The 18,478-nt window shown below is 40.4% G+C and overlaps 1 protein-coding gene across 9 annotated transcripts in view; it reads right to left on the reverse strand.

Moving 5' to 3' along the window:
- The window catches only part of LOC143666790 (acyl-coenzyme A amino acid N-acyltransferase 2-like), a 29,043-nt gene extending 10,789 nt beyond the window's left edge, over window positions 1-18,254 (reverse strand). For 2 of the 9 annotated variants that reach the window (XM_077140338.1, XM_077140332.1), the window contains exons 1-3: window positions 17,962-18,254; window positions 5,060-5,441; window positions 1,735-1,832 (exon numbers count right to left, since the gene is read on the reverse strand). In XM_077140338.1, the coding sequence (XP_076996453.1) occupies window positions 1,735-1,817 (83 nt within the window). In that variant the 5' untranslated portion in view covers window positions 1,818-1,832; window positions 5,060-5,441; window positions 17,962-18,254. Of the gene's footprint in view, window positions 1-1,734; window positions 1,833-5,059; window positions 5,442-6,006; window positions 6,100-17,961 lie in introns of all 9 variants that reach the window. The other 7 variants (XM_077140360.1, XM_077140353.1, XM_077140344.1 and 4 more) reach the window with 5 other exon arrangements.
- Window positions 18,255-18,478: the final 224 nt, after the last annotated feature.

Here is an 18,478-nt window from a genome sequence, read left to right on the forward strand (position 1 = left end):
ATGACGCGAGCCTAGTCCAGACTCCCCAAAGCACCAAACTATGTTGTGAGCCACTCAGGCCCACGGGAGCACCATCATCAATAGAGACACTGGGTACAAGAATACGGTCTACGGACCATGCCTCTTATAAAAACAAAAAGGGGGAGATGTAGAGAGCCGCTTTCCGGGTTTGGCCTAGTGGACACGCTGCAGCCTGCTCTAGAGTTCCCCCCGCCCATCGAGTGAGCCAAGATGGCGCTCACATCCTGCTTCCGCAAATGACGCACACGCCCACCAACCCTATCTTCCAATCACCTCTGTATACGTGGCACTAACCTATTGGGTTTGGGCACAGTATATAAGAGGTTACCCGGACGGGGTGGGCGGAGACGACCCACAGGGAGCCGTGCCTGACGGCCGCATAGAGGTTGCTCCCCCGCGGGGCATCTTGTCCCGCGCGGAACCTGTAACAGAGAATGCAAGCTTAACTCCAGTAAAGGTCTGTGCTTACAACTGCTGCGTGTCTTGGATCTGTGTTTCTCACCAGCGCGGATTTGTCTGCGTCTGTCTCTCTCTCCCTCCTGTTCCCTCCGCCGGCCGGGGACCAGAAGCTGAGCGAGAAGTCGCGGACAGTCTGCAAAGTGAGACATTTCTCCAGAATGTTTCAAAAGTCTGGGGGTTTCTCTTTGTCCAAATCTAAGAGTCAGTCAACAGAGAAAATGCAAACATCAAACTCCTTCCCAAGACAAGGCTGCTGTCCTGGAATGGGTGACAGACTCAGTCTCCCAACACGCGCTGCTATGTGAAGGTCTAGTTCCCATATCACTTACCACCTCTCTGCATTGTCAATGCTACTGTAGATTAATGAAGGCTTCTAGTGGAAAGAGTACAGGAATCTCTCAATTCTGATGTTGGTAGCTCCAAAAATGATTCTCTAATCTCAGCCCATTTAACCTTAACCAACAAGAATATATCTAACCCAGAAAAAATAATTGTTATTATCATAAATACAAAAGACATGCATTTTAATTTATAGGTTTGTTTCTGAATGGCATCAATATACTGTAATTTGAGTGGATTAGCTGGGCTAGGATGTATGTTCTAGTTTGCTAGCTGCCGGAATGCAACACACCAGAAACAGATTGGCTTTTAATAAAAGGGGATTTATTTTGTTAGTTCTTCAGAGGAAAGGCAGCTAACTTTCCATTGAGGTTCCTTCTTACATGGGAAGGCACAGGATGGTCTCTGCTGGCCTTCTCTCCAGCCCCCTGGGTTCCAACAACTTTCCCCTGGGTAACTTCTTTCTGCATCTCCAAAGGCCTGGGCTTGAGCTGCGAGTGCTGAGATGAGGTATGTTGAGCTGTTTAGGCTGTGCTACGTTGTGGTCTCTCATTTAAGCACCAGCCAATTAAGTCAAATGTCATTCATTGTAGCAGGCCCACCTCCTAGCCAACTGCAGGTGTAATTAGCAACAGATGAGGTTCACGTACCATTGGCTCAAGTCCACAGCAACAGAACTAGATGCCTTCATCTGGCCAAGTTGACAACTGAATCTAACTACCACAATGTACTTGAAGAAAGGAGGTGGGATGGTGAAAGAGTGGGAAAGTAGCAAGAAAGACAAAGGGGCACTTCTAAGAACACAGCAGCCCAGTTATTTCTAAATCATTTTTTGAAAGCTATGGAGAGCAGAGGAAGGATCCTGGGGCAGTACAGCCAATAAGGATGGAGTCTACCTTCATAGAATCCACTCACCATTCTTCTGGTATAGCATTGCAAACTTTCCTTAAGGAAATTTTTCTTCCCTTTTCTTTTTCTTGTGATTTGTTTGAGAACATCTCAAGTCAGGCCACCTAGAACCAAATGGAGGACTTTTGGATAATGCTTTCTGTTGAGACTGTTCATCATCAAGGATGTAAGCTTGAAGCTGCTAGCAGCCATTTTGCCACCATGGGGGGGGGGGCCTTGAGTATGGTGACAACACAGAGGAAAGCAAAGCTGAGAAAAAAAACCTAAGCCCGATTATCATTTGTGTTTCTGGATAAGTCCATGACTGATGTCTATCACTGTGCTTTTCAGTTAAATGGGCCCATTTCAGTTTGGGCTTTTGTCTCTGAAAAGTTCTTACTAAGATAGTTCTTGGGTTGATGCAGCTGACTTACAGAGGAAAAGCCCTGAGTGTCCCATCAAATAGCCACAAGACCTCCCTCAGCAGTGACTCATTTACCTCACAGTTCAGCTCTAGCAATTAGGAAAGAACAGCCAGAGACTCAGATTCTCTGGTAATAGCAGAAAACCTGAGACCTAAGGCCCCACAGCAATCTAGCTTACCAGCTGCTTCTCTAAAGCTCCAGGGTTTTCCTACTTTCAACTCTATCCTCACTACTGCAGAGCAATACAACTTGTTTCAGATGATCCTTCTGAGGTGTTGAAACCAATTCTCAGAAAACTCTCATTAGGAATACAGTCATCAGAAAAGAAGCATCCAAGTAAATTACACTATCCAAACCATATTTCACTCCTATTTTCCTGATCAACTGAGGGACAGTAGATTGGAATACAGAACCCCTCTACTTTCCAAGGATACTTCCACCCCCACCCACAACCATTTCAGCACTGCTGTACTAAAAATAAAAGGTGATGAAAATCTCAGGGACCCTCCAACCTTAATTCTGCAATCTGCGCCTATGCAATAACAGATCCTCTTTAACTAGTCAAATGACAGGGTCTGGCTGGAAAACTTACACTTTGGTCCCAAACACCCACCTCATCTTGATATCCAGGCTTCTTTGATACACTTTATCATGGCACGTGTGGTTAGTTTATCAGTGGATTATTTTTTAATACTAACCCCAAAGTTGAGAATGAATTTGTTTACACTATGAGAGCTGAAACATTGATCAACCTCAGCTGCAAAAACTCCCATCAGTGACTCAAAGTTTTCACCCCTCTATGCATGTCTGTGAGTTACCGTGTAGGCTCCATGACTACTGATTTGGAGAATGCGAACAGATTTTGGTGGGAAGGCACATTTACAAATGCACTATCCATGAATAAAGAGTATTGACTGTATTATAAGAAAGGACTGGAAGATACTTTATAACCAAAATTCAAGATTTCATGGAAACAAGCCCAATGATACCCTGAGTCTACCATAGTCAGTCAGGCTGCCTTTTCTTGCAACTTTGACATAGATTATTCTGTCTTGCCTGCAGTGTTAATCCAGTTCCTATGTGAAGTGTTAGCCGGGTCACAGATTCCCTCCTGCTTGGCCAAAAGAAAATCCAGTGATATTCTATTATCAATAACCATTTGGGCTAGGAACGTAATACTTTATTAGGGCCCCAGGACATAGACTGTATTTACTAGGTCAGCCAAAGTGAGGGAAAAAATCTGGAATGACTACTTCAAATTTTCCAATTCCAACTCCTAAAGGAGAGTTAACAGAAGAACAAGGAGTTGAGTGCTAATTTCTCCTTGGAGCAGCATGGTTGCAGCATTTAGGGTAGTTTGCTACTATTTCTCAGTCCACATGGAATACTGGTTCTTTAAATGACTCTTCTGTTTGCCATATCAAGTCCCCATCCTTACCTGTAGGCTTTCGATTCTTAGAGAACAGAGGAACTTTCATTATCGCTTTTGTTTGGTTCTGGATATATTTTTTTTAATTTCAGGGGCTGGTAGGTTTTCTAGAGATCTACAAGTGGTATTAAATTGTAGCAGGATTATTTTGAAGACACCCTGAAAATGCTGGTAGCATATTGAACATTTTCTACATGAGCAGTTTCAGATTTCAATTTATTAGGGTTTTTTTTCTTACTAATTCCCATAATTAATTTAAGCCAACTTACAAAAAGAGATAAACAAAAAAAATGGTTCAAATGGGACATTTTGAGTTGTGCATATATTGCCACAATAAAAATAGGAAAAAAAAAGAAGGGAGAGAGAGAGCGGGGGACAAGGCTCCCTTTATTTTAGCCATTGATTCTAGCCCAGAATGCTGTTTGATGTCCATTTTTCATCTTTATTTTGTTTACAATTTTTATTCTTTGCCTATTTACCCTTAAAAGAAAACTGTCTGAAATTGTCTTATTTTTCTTGCCCTCCCAAGGCAATTTTTAAAAAATTTTACACTTGGGTTATTTAAATCTTCTCTTTCCAATTCCCCAATTGAGGGACTAATAGTATACAAATGTAATGTAATACAATATGTATTTTTTTAAATTCTAAATTCAGTAGCAAATTTCTATCTGTCTTCCTCAGATTTAGGAAAACCTTTAATGAGCTTTTAACTTGGTACTAGATCCATGTTTGGATTTAACTTTATAGATTTGTCTCTGACCCTGAAATTTTATGATATAATTGTTCTTATCCCGAGAAAACAAGAAAAGGGTAACTGATTTAGAAGACCAAGGGTTACATAGATAACATAAAGAGAGACGCAAGATGGTGGGTTCCACATACAGTCTTTGAGAGACTCTATCTCGGAGTTAGAATTTGTTTTGGGGTCTCAGCCCTCAGCTGACTATTGATCACTTGATGTTTTGTCTCCTTATTTTTGTAGAGCTCCTGCTGAATGTGTTAATTTATGGATTCTGACTTTCAGAAAGTTAAACTTTTTTCCATTTACATCAAGAAAAATGCAAGGGATTAGACTGTAGTGAAACTTCCTATAAGAAGCAGAAGTTTTCCCAAGAGGAATATGTGGTTTTAGCATAAACAAACCCAAGGCAGGGGGAGGGAGGTGCTTAGAAAAAAACAGAGAAGGAGGCCACAAAAGCAACAGTGTGTGCTTTTGAATGGCATATGATCACTAACCCTACAATCATCAAACATAGTGATCTTCTTTCACAAATTGGCAAGACCAAACGAGCCCTAGAAGATTTGGTAGAGATCCAAGGTAAAGTTTAATGGATCACCTTTTCATAAATTGGAGTCAGTCAAACAGACCTCAGATTATTAGTGCTCAGGAATGGCTCGATTTGGTTTGAAGACTTATGAGACCTATGCCACTGTCTCTTCCTTATATAACACTCCCGTATGCAAAGGAAACAAGGAAAATCCTTAAACACGCACATACATTTGCAAAAGAAGATTGCACATAAAGACCATACGGTTGTCTCAGCTGAAATTCTAAAGGACCCTGGGGTTATAAGGTATCAGTAGGGTTTCCACAAGAGCACTCAACTAGGAAAAAAGAAATGCTTTTTGAACTTCAAGTGTCATGCTCATAGTAATGGATTGTGATGGAGCAATCTTCCATTCCCATAGGGAGTCTGCAGAAGGGTACAATGGGTTGAGTCCATTCTGAGTTTTAGATGTCCTATAGAGGAGGTTGTTGATGGTGAGCTCTGTACTGTATCGAAGGAAAGACAGTAGGCTAATAATGTTTGCTTCTCCTCCTTGAATGACCTATCCCAAATTCCCCTTATGTTTCTTGAAATCAGAGTAACATCTTCGTCCTAAAAAAAAAAAAACATGAAATCTTATGTGGTCCAACTCAGCAGCACTTGGCTATCATTGTAAACACTGCAAAATATGGACTGTATGAGAAAGAGACTTGCATGAGAAGTTGCATCTTTTGTGATTTTTCTCAGTTTTGTATTTATTATGCCCCTTTGTTTTATATATTTTAGTAAGCATTTGAATTATACATATGTCTGATGGTCCAATTGGATGGTTTTTGAAGATACATTAAAAATGGAAGGCCTAGGAATAATTTTGATAAACTGTGTGACAGAGAACTACCATCTTTTGAGTCATTTCACAAAGGACCACATGCCAAAAAAATCTGTCTTCAAAATAAAGCTACTTAACAATGGGATTTACATGAGCTACTAATACAAGTTGCCCTATGCCATCATGGATAGTCTTCAGCAAACAAAAAATACAGGGAAAACACAATTATATATCACAACCATTTGACAAGTTTAGGGACTGGTTATTTTAAGTGGCTATTGACTGGAATTCTATTCTCCCCTTGATTCCCTTTTCCTTTCTAACAATAAGCAATTGTTGAACACTTACTGCAAGATAGGCACTGGATAACAATAATTCCCATAGGAAAGTTTTTTTTTTCACTTTTCAAGGCCTGTTCATCATCATTATTCAACTTGAAAACTGTGGAAATAAAAAACTTAGTACTATTCTTTTAAGTTAGGAAATTGAGCTTAACAAGCTAAATGACTTACCTAAATTCACCCGTGTAATAAATGAAGCAAGAATTTTACACCACTCCATGAGTCTTATATGTAGGTCTTACTTATTTTCCACAAATGAGAGTAGGTATATACAAGTTCATTCTTCTCTCAGCTCCCCTCTACTTTTTCATTCCCACTTACTTTCTTGTCTTTTTTATCTGTGTGTGTGTTTTTTTTTTCTTAGGTAGGCACCAGGAAATGAACCCGGGTCTCCCACATGGCAGGCAAGAACTTTGCAACTGAGTCATCATTGCCTGCCCTACTTTCTTGTCTTTAACTTCACCTTTTCTTTTCTTTACTCGAAAGCTTTCAGCCAATATACACCCTGGTGCATAGTTTGGCAGGACAGATAATAGAATAATAGTATTTTAGTCCACAAACACCCAGATAAACTAAACGTAATTTTTGCTGTATTTCTAGAATTCAGAGTTCTTTCTATTTCAAGCTTTCATTGCTCCTGGTGACAGAGATACAATCACAGAATTCAGAGACCTCTGCTTTTTCTTAAAGTCCAGGTTAATTCCCTGTGACTTCTACAATGCTGAAAGACTTAGTGTTAGGTAATATTATAGTATAGTATAGTATTATGCATTCTTCTAAACCTATTCAACAATGGGTGCCAGGGGTTCCAAATCCATATACCTACAGGGGCCAGACAGGAAATATAAATTTGTAGTTAAAGGCCAGATGAGTGAAACATGAGCCTGTAGTGAATTAAAGGCTACCTGCCCAGCCCAAAGCTATTCAGATGTATTCTCTTAAACAAATAAGGTGTGGCCCAAACAAAGCGCATTCATTACCGACTTCTGGAATGTATCTGAGTCCCTTAGGGTCCTCTCAAGGGTTAAGCATCTTATAACTAAATAGGGAAAGTTCTTTGTTTTTTATGGTTATTTTTGTATAACTCTTCCTATTGTGCCTGAGGCAATGGGCATTGACTGGCCCCCTTGGATAGTGGAAGGGCTGCAAGTAAAATGGAAATATCCAAAAGTGTGGTTCAGGAGTAGAAGACAAGGACTCATCAATTAATATTTTACCAGTATGTGGCAAGCTGACTCTGCAACCAACATCCAAAATCCCTAACCCCTCTCCTTGTGACCTCTCACCAAGCCTACTCTGTACAAGAGAGCTCGCTTTTCCTGAATTCCATTTCAGTTGTCTTGTTCCTAAGTGGATGCCAACTAGTCCTCATGTTGTGATAGGGATTAAAAACTTTGTTGGTTGATACAATTTATTGCCTCTTAGATACAATTCCTCCAAGAATTTCACATTGTTAGGTTGTAAGGAGCTTAAAGAATATTCTGACCAACACTGTATTGTCATGATTAAAAATAAATCTGTACAAGGGACCCCAGTTGAAAGGGGATTTCCTTCCTCTGAACTCTCCACCATATTCTCTCAGAGAACTTAATATCTTGAACCTTATATTAGAGTCATCTATGTCGTGATTCCTCTCTCCTGCTGATCTGTAAACTCCTGGAGGAAAGGATCCTATGTGACTTGTCTTTGTCACTTTCACTGCACCTAGAGCCCTCTATATTCCATGTGCTCCATAAATGACTGTTGACTGCACTTTCCTCTCCAGTCCTACAAACTTTCATCCTTTCCCCCAAATATTTCTTCCTCTTTGCAGTCTCTTGACTCCTCAGTCTAACCTCTATACAGTTGTTGGACTGATTTATACAAAACTCAAAAATAAATAAATAAATAAAATCACTCTCTTGCTTAAAACTTCCAGTGGCTCTTAACTTCATGCAATGATGAAGTCTAAACAATTTGGCTCCACATTTAAGAAACTTTTAAGATAAGTGGCTCCACTGTGGTGCCTGATAGTACATTAATCCACTTAGATCAGGCAAGTTAAGCTAGCATGACCATCTGATCTAACCCGGTTGGAATGTCCTATGAACATGACAAGATAGGTAATGTTCTAAAGCACTTTCACAGGATCATTTTCGCATCTGCATCCTGGTTCCAGAGAGGCATGAGACATTGCATCACAGGCCCCTTAATGCAGAGCTGCTGGCCATATGACTTTTCAGTTGCTGTCCAGAATTGATTGCTCAGCAACAGGGTGTCTCACAACTCTTGCTGCGCTGGCCTGTTTTGTCTCAGTGTCGTCCTTTCGGTTTGTGGGACAAGGACCTAGTGAGCTGGCATTTCTTACTTTTCTTGCCTTCAGTATCCATATCGATAATAAATTCCCTGAATCTAAAAAGGGGACATTATTTCATTACCACTTGAATCCAGCTGAATCTGTCAGTCTTGGCCTTGATTTTGCCTTGTGCTTGACACCCTTCATAATGTGAGCCAATCAAACCCTTCACTACTAACCCCAATCTATTTATCCATCTAACTAACTGTCTCATTACAGAATGTATCCACTTCTTTATATGTCTCTTCCTTTTCTGCTCTATCCACTACAGTAGCCTCTAGTCTCATGCAACTATTTGAAATTATATTAATTAAAATACATACTATTAAACATTTTGGTCTCAGTTGCACTAACTACATTTCAAGCATACACAAAGCCACATGTAACTAGAATAAAAACTAAAACAAACCAGCCAACCATAGGACTGTACAACAGCAACAGTGAACCATAATGTAAACCATAGTTAATAGTATAATTATATCAGTATCATTATATCAGTTGCGATAAATATACCACACAAGGGTACATGGCAATCCTATATTTTCTGCATGATTTTTCTATAAACCTACAATTTCTTTAATTTCAAAAGGCCACATGTAACTAGTAGCTGCTGTTGAAAAGCACAGGTTCAGGACATTTCCATCATCACAGAAAATTCTATTGGATAGCACTACTCAATACTGTAAATTTCCCAAGGGTAGGAATTTTACCTTGTTCAATACATATTCCTCAATTCTCGTAACAGTGCCTGGTACATAACAGCTGCCAAAACCGTTTGGTGAATTAAACGTAAGGATGAGTGATATGTGAAAAAGAATATAGATTTATAAGGGATGGGGTGGGGTGGGGAAGAGAGAGTTAATATTTACATTGCACAGAGTTTCTATTTGGGTTGATGGTAAGGTTTGGTAATGGATGATGGTGATAGTAGCACAACATTGTGAACACAATCAACAGCAATGAATTATATATCTGAATGTGGTTAAGAGCAGAAATTTTAGGTTGTATAGGTGTTACTAGAATAATTTTTTTAAGAAAAAAGCATAGGACTATACAACACAAACAGTGAAGCCTAATGTAAACCATGGGCCATAGATAATAGTATATTGGTAAAAGTGTTCTTTCATGAATTGTAACAAAAGTACCACACTAACACAAGGTGTTGACAATAAGGTGTTTTGCATGATTTTTCTGTAAACCTACAATTTCTCTAATAAACATTTAATTGCTTAATTAAAAGTTTCTTTAAAAAGCATGAAAGAGGTGAAAAAGAAGAAAAAAAGTGAGTGAAAATCCTCAGACAAAATATGAAGAAAGAACAGAAGCCCAATTGGATTGTAACAGGTTTCATTTGAAGATGGGAGCTCTTCAAATCCCAGAGGAATAAATTTCTTGGGCTTCCCCACTTTTTCGCAGCAGAAGGCAGTTCTCCGTACACTGCAGGGTATCAGTGAAACAAAGGACATGGGCAGCCAGAGGGCAAGCAACGAGTGTCTTGCTGCCTCAAACAGCAACTGGGGTTCAATGGAAGAAGGACAGATGCCCTCAGCAATATGGAAGCAGCCTGGGGAGGGGCTGAGTATGAAGCCCACCCCGTGTGCTGGTCCCCGACCTCCAGCTTCAGGGGAAGAGAGTCAAGCCTTCAATGCAGGGACCTTGATCTTGACCCAGGAGCAAGAGCAGTTAAGAACTGGCAGGACACCAACATGCAGGAGGGAGGAAATAACGAATAAAAAGAACAAAATGCTACCCATCTCAGATAAAATTACTAATCAGCAAACAAAAATGCCATTCTCTTTGGAAGCTTGTTACTTTACTTTCTTTGTGTCTGTGTCTTTACCTTCTGATTCCTCACAGATCTGATCATCACCATAACATCACATTTCCCCTATACCCATAGTCTAAACCAGAGAGAAATCGCTTGACAAGTCAAGAAACCGTTTCTCTACAAAAACACAGTATCTGGAGCCTTTAGCAGCCAAGTGTACACTGGGTTGAGTCGTGTGCTCTGGGAACCTCAGAATGAGACTGCCTCAGCTTACTAAGCTGCTATGATAAATGCCACTCATAGGTTGGCTTAAACAACAAGCAGTTATTAGCTTAGTTTCTGAGGCTAGAAGACCATAACCAAGGCACTGGAAAGACCATGCTTTCTCCTTAAGGACTAGACTAGCTTGCCTCAATCCTTGGGGCTCCTTGGCCTCTGCCTCCCATCACATGATGCTCTCTCTCTTACTCTCTTTGCACATCTACTCTGTAGATTTCTGCTGATTTTCAGCTTCTTTCCATGGCCTTCTCTGACTCACCTACAAATTTATTCTGCTCATTAAGAACTCCAGAAATATGGGTTAAGGCTCACCCTTAACCTTCAGTTAAGGAACTAAAACTAACTTCTTCTCCTTAATTTCTGTGGGGCCAGTGGTTATGTCTCCTCTTTCGTCTCTGACTTTATTTATTTGCATCCTCTCTTTCTTTTTTTTTATGTCAGTGTTGCAAAGGGTCCATCAATTTTACTGATTTTCTCAAAGAACCAACTTCTGGTTTTGTTGATTTTCTCTATTTTCATATTCTCAATCTCATTTATTTCTGTTCTAATCTTCATTATTTCTTTCCTTTTGTTTGCTTTGGTGTCAGTTTGCTGTTCTTTCTCTAGTTCTTCCAGGTAAACTGTTAATTCCATGAGTCTTGCGCTTTCTTTTTTTTTAAATATAGGCATTTAAAGTAACAAATTTCCCTCTCAGCACTGCCTTTGCTGCATCCCATAAATTTTGATATGTTGTGTTTGCATTTTCATTTGCCTTAAGGTATTTATTGATTTCTCCTGTAATTTCTTCCTTGACCTACTGGATCTTTGAGAGTATATTGTTTGGCTTCATACATTTGTAAAATTTCTGGTTTTCTGTTTGTTATTAATTTCCAACTTCATTTCATTCTTGTCTGAGAAAGTGTTTGGTATAACTTCAATCTTTTTTAAATTTATGGAGACTTACTTTGTGACCCAGCATATGGTCTGTCCTTGTGAATAATCCATGAGCACTTGGGGAAAATGTGTCTGCTGTTGGGAGCTATAATGTTCTATAAATGTGTGTTAAGTCTAGTTTATGTATTATATTATTCAAAAGCTCTATTTTCTTTTTGGTCCTCTGTCTAGATGATCTATCCATTGATTAGAGTGGAGAATTGAAGTCTCCAACTATTATTGTAGAGGTGTCTACTTCTTCCCTTAGTGTTTCAGTGTTTGCTGCATGTATTTTGGAACTCTCGGACTCAGTGCATGTGCTGGTTTGAAAGGATGTATATCCCCTAGAAAAGCCATGATTTAAGCAAAATCCCATTTCATAAAGGCAGAATAATCCCTATTCAATACTGTATGTAATTAGATCATCTCCCTGGACATGTAGCCAAATCAAGAGTGGTTATTAAACTGGATTAGGTAATGACATGTCTCCACCCATTTGGGTGGGCCTTGATTAGTTTCTGAAGTCCTATAAAAGAGGAAACACTTTGGAGACAAGAGATTCAGAGACAGTAGAGCAGAACGACATAGCCACAAGAAGCAGAGTCCACCAGCCAGCGACCTTTGGAGATGAAGGAGGAAAATGCCTCCCGGGGAAATTCATGAAAGAGGAAGCCAGGAGAAGAAGCTAGCAGATGATGCTGTGTTCACCATGTGCCCTTCCAGATAAGAGAGGAACCCTGACTGTGTTTGCCATGTGCCTTTCCAGATGAGAGAGAAACTCTGACTGTGTTTACCATGTGCCCTTCCGCTTGCGAAAAAAACCCTGAACTTCATCAGCCTTCTTGAACCAAGATATCTTTCCCTGGATGCCTTTGATTGGACATTTCTATAGACTTGTTTTAATTGGGACATTTTCTTGGCCTTAGAACTGTAAACTAGCAACTTATTAAATTCCTCCTTTTAAAAGCCAATACGTTTCTGGTATATTGCATTCCAGCAGCCAGCAAAACTAGAACAGTGCATAAATATTTATGATTCTTATGCCTTCTTGTTGTATTGTTCTTCTTATTAATATATAGTGTCTGTCTTTGTCTCTTTTAATTTTTTATATCTGAAGTCTACTTTGTCAGTTATTAGTATAGCTATTCCTGCTCTTTCTGATTGCTGTTTGCATGAAATGTCTTTTTCCAACCTTTCAGTTTCAACCTATTTTTGTCCTTGGGTATAAAGTGAGTCTCTTGTAGACGGCATATAGTTGGATCCTGTTTATTAATCCATTCTGCCTGTCTTTGCCTTTTGATTGAGGAGTTTAATCCATAAACATTTAATGTTATTACTATAAAGGCTATAATTTCTTCTATCATGTTGTCTTTGGGATTTTAAATGTCTTATCTAATTTTTTTTTCTCTTTTTACCTTTCCTGATAGTCTTTATTTCTATACTCTTCTCCAGACGTCTCTCTCCTGTCTTTTCCTATCTGCCTGTAGTGCTCCCCTTAGTATTTCTTGTAAAGCCAGTCTTTGAGTCACAAATTCTCTCAGAGGCTCTTTGTCTGAAAATATTTTAATCTCCCCTCATTTTTGAAGGGCAGTTTTGTTAGGTATAGAATTCTTGGTTGGCAGTGTTTGTCTTTTGGATTCTTAAACATATCATACCACTGCCTTCTCACCTTCATGGTTTCTGCTGAGGCATCCACTAACATTCTTATCGAGCATCCTTTGTATGTGATGGATTGCTTTTCTCTTGCTGCTTGCAAAATTCTCTCTTTGTCTTTGACATTTGAGAATCTGATTAGTAAGTGTCTTGGAATAAGTCTATTTGGATCTATTCTATTTACGGTACACTGCACTTCTTGGATTTGTAATTTTATGTCTTTCATAAGAGATGGAAAATTTTCAATGACTATGTCACCCATTAGACTTTCTGCTCCTTTTCCCTTCTTTTCTCCTGTGACACCCATAACAGGTATATTCATGTTGTCATTCAGTTCCCTGAGACCCTGCACATATTCTTCCATTCTTTTCCCTATATTTTCTTTTGTGTGTCAGATTTCAGATGTCCAGTCCTCTAGTTCACCAATCTTTTCTTCTGCATCTTCAAATATATATATATATTTTATCTCTTCTATTGTACCTTTCATTCTCATAAGCTCTGTGACTTGTTTTTTCAAGTTTTCAAGTTCTTCTTTATGTTCAACCAATGTCTTCTTTATATCTTCCCTCAACTCATTGATCTGATTTTTGATGAGATTTTTCATGTCTATTTGAGCAACTTGAATTAGTTGTTTCAACTCCTGTATCTCACTTGAAATGTTGGTTTGTTCCTTTGACTGGACTATATCTTCGATTTTCTTAGTATGATTCATTATTTTGTACTGATCTCTGGGCATTTGATTTCCATGGTTAATTTATTCTAGAGGTTGCTTTCTCTTTACCTAGGTTTCTCTTGTTGGTTAGCTTTGTTGTCTATCTGTTTCTTTGCCTTTATGTTCAACTTATTCTAGATCTCTAGCATAGGTTCTGTTTAACTGATCCAAATTTTTTAGTTCTTTTTTTCCTGTTTTTACCCTGCCTATATGGTGCTTTTTTTTTGAAGAGAATCTCCTCAGATGTCATCAATGTCAGGCAGATTTTCCCTGACCAGACAAGCCCACATTTCAGGAGAGAGTCACCATGATAAAGTTTCCTTGAGGGTGAGACCCAGCAGGTTGTCATATTTCCTATGAAACATCTAGTCTCTGTGCTTTTCCTATCCTGCCCAGCATGTGTACACTTGCCTGCCTGTGTAAAGTGATGTGGTACCTTTCATCTCAGCAGCCTCTCCCTGCTGGGGGCTTGGTTGAGACACAGAATCAGATAGTAGTGGTGCTTTGATTGTTTCAGTTTTCCAGCCCCTCCTTGAAGGAGGGCCTCCACTTGAGCTGGGCCCACCTCCCTTTTCATGGGGAAGATACACCCTTTAGGAAATTGCCCCTTTCACATATTTACTTTGCCTGTCAGACATGCCTTAACTCTGCCTTTGCCTAGGGCAATGCTGGAGCATGACAGTGCCTGCAGTTTTATGTAATATGCTGTTAAGAAGTAAAGAGGAAAAAAAAAAAAGCCAGGACCCCTGCTCCTGAGTGTACCAATCAAGAGCTGGGAGTTGGTACATAAGTCTATGTCCCCAGGCCCTGTGTGACCCCTTTTCTTAGGGTCCAACCCTTTTCCAGTATTTTGTGCTATCCAACTCAAAAAGCCTCAGCTGTTTTATTTATTTATTTTTCTGTCAGCCCTGCCCCCTCTCTGTCAGAGAGAAAACTCCTGGGTTTTAGTGCTTACTCCAGGTTTATCTGAGCTCTGGGCCTATTTCCAGTAGTCACAATTTGTTCATTAACTCCACAATTGGAGCTTGGTTGCACTAACTTCTCTGATACTAGTAAAGTCTGTTTCCTTTCCTCTTGGGGAAGCAACTTGCCATGCCCATGGGGGATGGGGGTTTGGCCTCTGCATCTTTGGGAGAGCTACAGCTCTGTGGGTTCTCAGCTGTTCTACCCATTCCAGACTGTGTACACTGTGTGTTGGGTCACTGATGTTCTCCCAGCTCTTGTTCTGCACAATACCTGGCTATTTACTAGCTTCTTTTGAAGACAAACTAAATTCTATACTTCACTATGCTGCTACTTTTGTGCTGTCCCCCTGTATGCTTGTCTTTTGACCAAGAATGCATCTTTTGAGGTCATACTGGAGTAGGATGGACCCTAAATCCAATGTGACTGGTATGCCAGTTTGAATCTGTTGTGCACCCCAGAAAAGCCACGCCCTAGTGCTCTTTCAGTATTGCTAGGTGGGATCTTTTTTATTGTTTCCTTGGAGATGTAACCCACCCAATTGTGGTTTTTGATTAGATGGCATCTATGGAGATGTACCTCCACCTGTTCAAGGTGTGGTTACTTACTAGAGTCCTTTAAGATCGAACCATTTTTGAAAAAGCTATAGAGCTGAGAGAGCCACACAGCCAGAGATCTTTGTAGTTGCAGAAGGAGAACACCCCTGGGGAATCCTTATGAAAGGAGAAGCCAAGAGAGAAAGCTAGTAGACATCATTATGTGCCTTTCCAGCTGACAGAGGTGTTCTGGGTCCACCAGCCTTTCTTGAATCAAAGTATCTTTCCCTGGATGCCTTATTTTGGCCATTTTTATGGCCTTAGAACAGCAAACTTGCTACTTCATAAATTCTCTTTTTAAAAGCCATTCCATTTTCTGGTATACTGCATTCCAGCAGCTTTTGCAAACTAAGATAGATTTTGGTACCAGAAAGATGGGGTGCTGAGGTTTGAAAATACTAAACGTGTCAGAACAACTTTTTAAATGGATAAGGGGAAGATTTTGGAAGAATTGTGAAGACTTGATAGGGAAGGCCTAGAATGCTTTGAAGAGACTGTTGGTAGAAATACAGGCTCTAAAGATACCTCTGATAAGGTCTTAAAGCAGAAATAATGCATGTGTTATTGCAAACCAAAAGAAAAGTGACCCTTGTTTTAAAGTGGCAAAGAATCTGGCAAAATTGACTGCTGGTTTTAGGTGGAAAGTAGATTTTTAAAGTCATGAACTTGCATATTTAGCAGAAGAGATGTCTAAATTAAATGTGGAAAATGCGGCCTGTTTTTTTCCTGCAGCTTATAGTGAAATGCAACAGGAAAGAGATAAGCAGAAATTGATGATCAGGAAAATTCTGGGCTTCCAGAAAGGGAGACCCCAGAGAATTGTGCCCCATGTGAGGATTTAACCAAACATGGAACCAGTCAACCATTTCAGAAAAAGCCAGGATTTGAGATGGGGTTATCCAGAAAGGATTTGTAGAAAGTCTTTTGGCTGATGGGCAGGATCCCAACATACGGCAAAGAAAACTGACAAGGGTTTTACGGAATCTTTATAAATGGAACCACTGCGAGGCTGGACTAGAAGGGACAGGAAAAGGACAAATTGGAGGAATAATAACTTCAGAGGCAAAACCATAGGAGCTAAGGCCTGAAGTCAAGAAACCTTGGGCCAGGAGACTGGATCCACCCAAGCACTTGGAGAGGGTGTTTGTCTCAAAGGCAGAAGGTGGGACTCCACCCCAATGCTCAGGAAGGGTTGTGCCACTTTAGACCTTGGAGGGGGCAGAGTGTGTTCTTTGGGGATTGAGGAGAGCCTGGCTTCTACCCCTTTGTTCTGGAGGGGTTGAGCATGTGCCCTGGAGATGGCAGAGAGTCCGGGTGAGGCCCCAATGTTTGGAGGAGGTGAAGTAAAGAAAAGGTGGTCTCCCCAATGTCCCCCAAAGTTGCATTTGGAGAAAGTCAGGCTGCTTCATAGGCCTTTGGAAAGGGTGGGACTGCTGCTTTCTAAACCCCTTAGGATAAATGACTCTCAGACTTTGAACTCTAATGGAGTCTGCTCTGCAGGTTTTCGGAACTGTTCGGGACCATCCCTGGGTTTCTTCCAGTTCCTCCCTATGGGAATGGAAATGTGTATCCTATGACTGTTTCTCCTTTGTGTGTTGGCAGCAGATAGGTTGTTCTGAGTTTTACAGGCCCAGAGCCAGAAGAGTATTTTGTTTTAGGACAGACCATGCCTGCAGCTGACTTTAATGAGAGTTTGTGCTGTTTCTGACTTTTTACTGTATTTGTTTTACTGAAATGGTTTAAGATTTGTGATATTGTGATGCAATAAATGTATTTTGCATTTGGAAAGAGCATGTCTTTTGGGGGTCCAAAGGGTGGAATGTGCCAGTTTGAACCTGTTGTGTACCCCAGAAAAGCCATGTCCTTTAATCCCTGTTCAATATTGCTGGGTGCAACCCTTTTTATTGTTTCCATGGAGATGTGACCCACCCATTTTGGAAAAAAGCTACATAGGTGAGAGAGCCACACAGCCAGAGGTATTTGGAGATGCAGAAGAACACCCCCAGGGAATCTTTATGAAATGAGAAGCTAGGAGAGAAAGCTGGCAGATATCACCATGTGCCTTTGCAGCTGACAGAGATGTTCTGGACTAATCTGCCTTTCTTAAATCAAGTTATCTTTCCTGGATGCCTTAGTTGGACATTTTCACAGCCTTAGAACTGCAAACTTACAATTTAAATTCCCCTTTTTAAAAGCTGTTAGTTTCTGATATATTGCATTCCAGCAGCTTTTGCAAAACAAAACAACTGGTGTCTTTAAACATCACATGTTTATCCCATGTGATGACGGGAACAGAGATTGGAGTATGCTACCAGTCAAGAAACTGCCAGCAGCCACCAGAAGCCAAGAGAGAAGCAGGAACAGACCTTCCCAAGAGCCTCCAGGGTTAACCAATCCATCCCGCACCTTGATTCAGAACTTTTAATCTCCAGAACTGTAAAATGATACATTTTTGTTGTATTAAGCCACCTAGTTTGTAGTAATTTGTTATGGCAGCTGAGGAAAAAAATACACCACATGATATTTCTCCTCCAGGAATAGTATTTGGACCGTCTCTTGGTTAGGTTAGTATAAATTCGTTTTTCTGAGCATAAACCACCAGGAGAACTGGTCTGTCCACAGAGAAGAAAGAAGCGCATGTAGCAAAATGAAAGCAGCCTTCCCAACTGCCCAACAAACTACCGTACCAAATAGCAAACATTTTTCAATGCTGAATGCCAGCCCCAACTCCCCCAAATACTCACCCTGACTTCAACTGCAGAAGCAGAAGGGGGCTGTGCTGTCTAGAGCAGGATAACTTGTGGAGTCCTTAGAGGTACTTATTGCTTGCCTGTCACTTGCTAATTTATTTGGTTTGAAAATCCCCAGCCTATTGTTCAAAAGTTGAAATTGTCTCCCTACAAAATATCCTCTGCTCCTCTTTTTAAGGCCTGAGTGATGGGACTGTCAGCGATCTGCCACAGGTTAAGGACAGAGCCTGACTGCAGCTGGTCTGCTTTTCTGTCCAGTGTTTTGTCAGAGTCTAATATTTCATCACGTGGCTCAGGTTTCTAATTCTTCTCCCATGACTCCTCCTCTTAGCTGCTGACTCCAATTTTCTTCTCTTTCCTTCCTTCTCTGTGTCCTCCTCTAAGTCAGTGACTTATCAGGCAGCTAGCTGCCTTTGTGACAGATGCTAGGAAGGTGAGTCCCAATTATCCAGCTTCAATGCTGCCTAAGATACACCTGACAAGTCTGCTAAGTAAAAGACTCCTGGGCCCC

This window comes from Tamandua tetradactyla, chromosome 2, assembly GCF_023851605.1.
Source record: "Tamandua tetradactyla isolate mTamTet1 chromosome 2, mTamTet1.pri, whole genome shotgun sequence".
Classification (NCBI taxonomy): domain Eukaryota; kingdom Metazoa; phylum Chordata; class Mammalia; order Pilosa; family Myrmecophagidae; genus Tamandua; species Tamandua tetradactyla.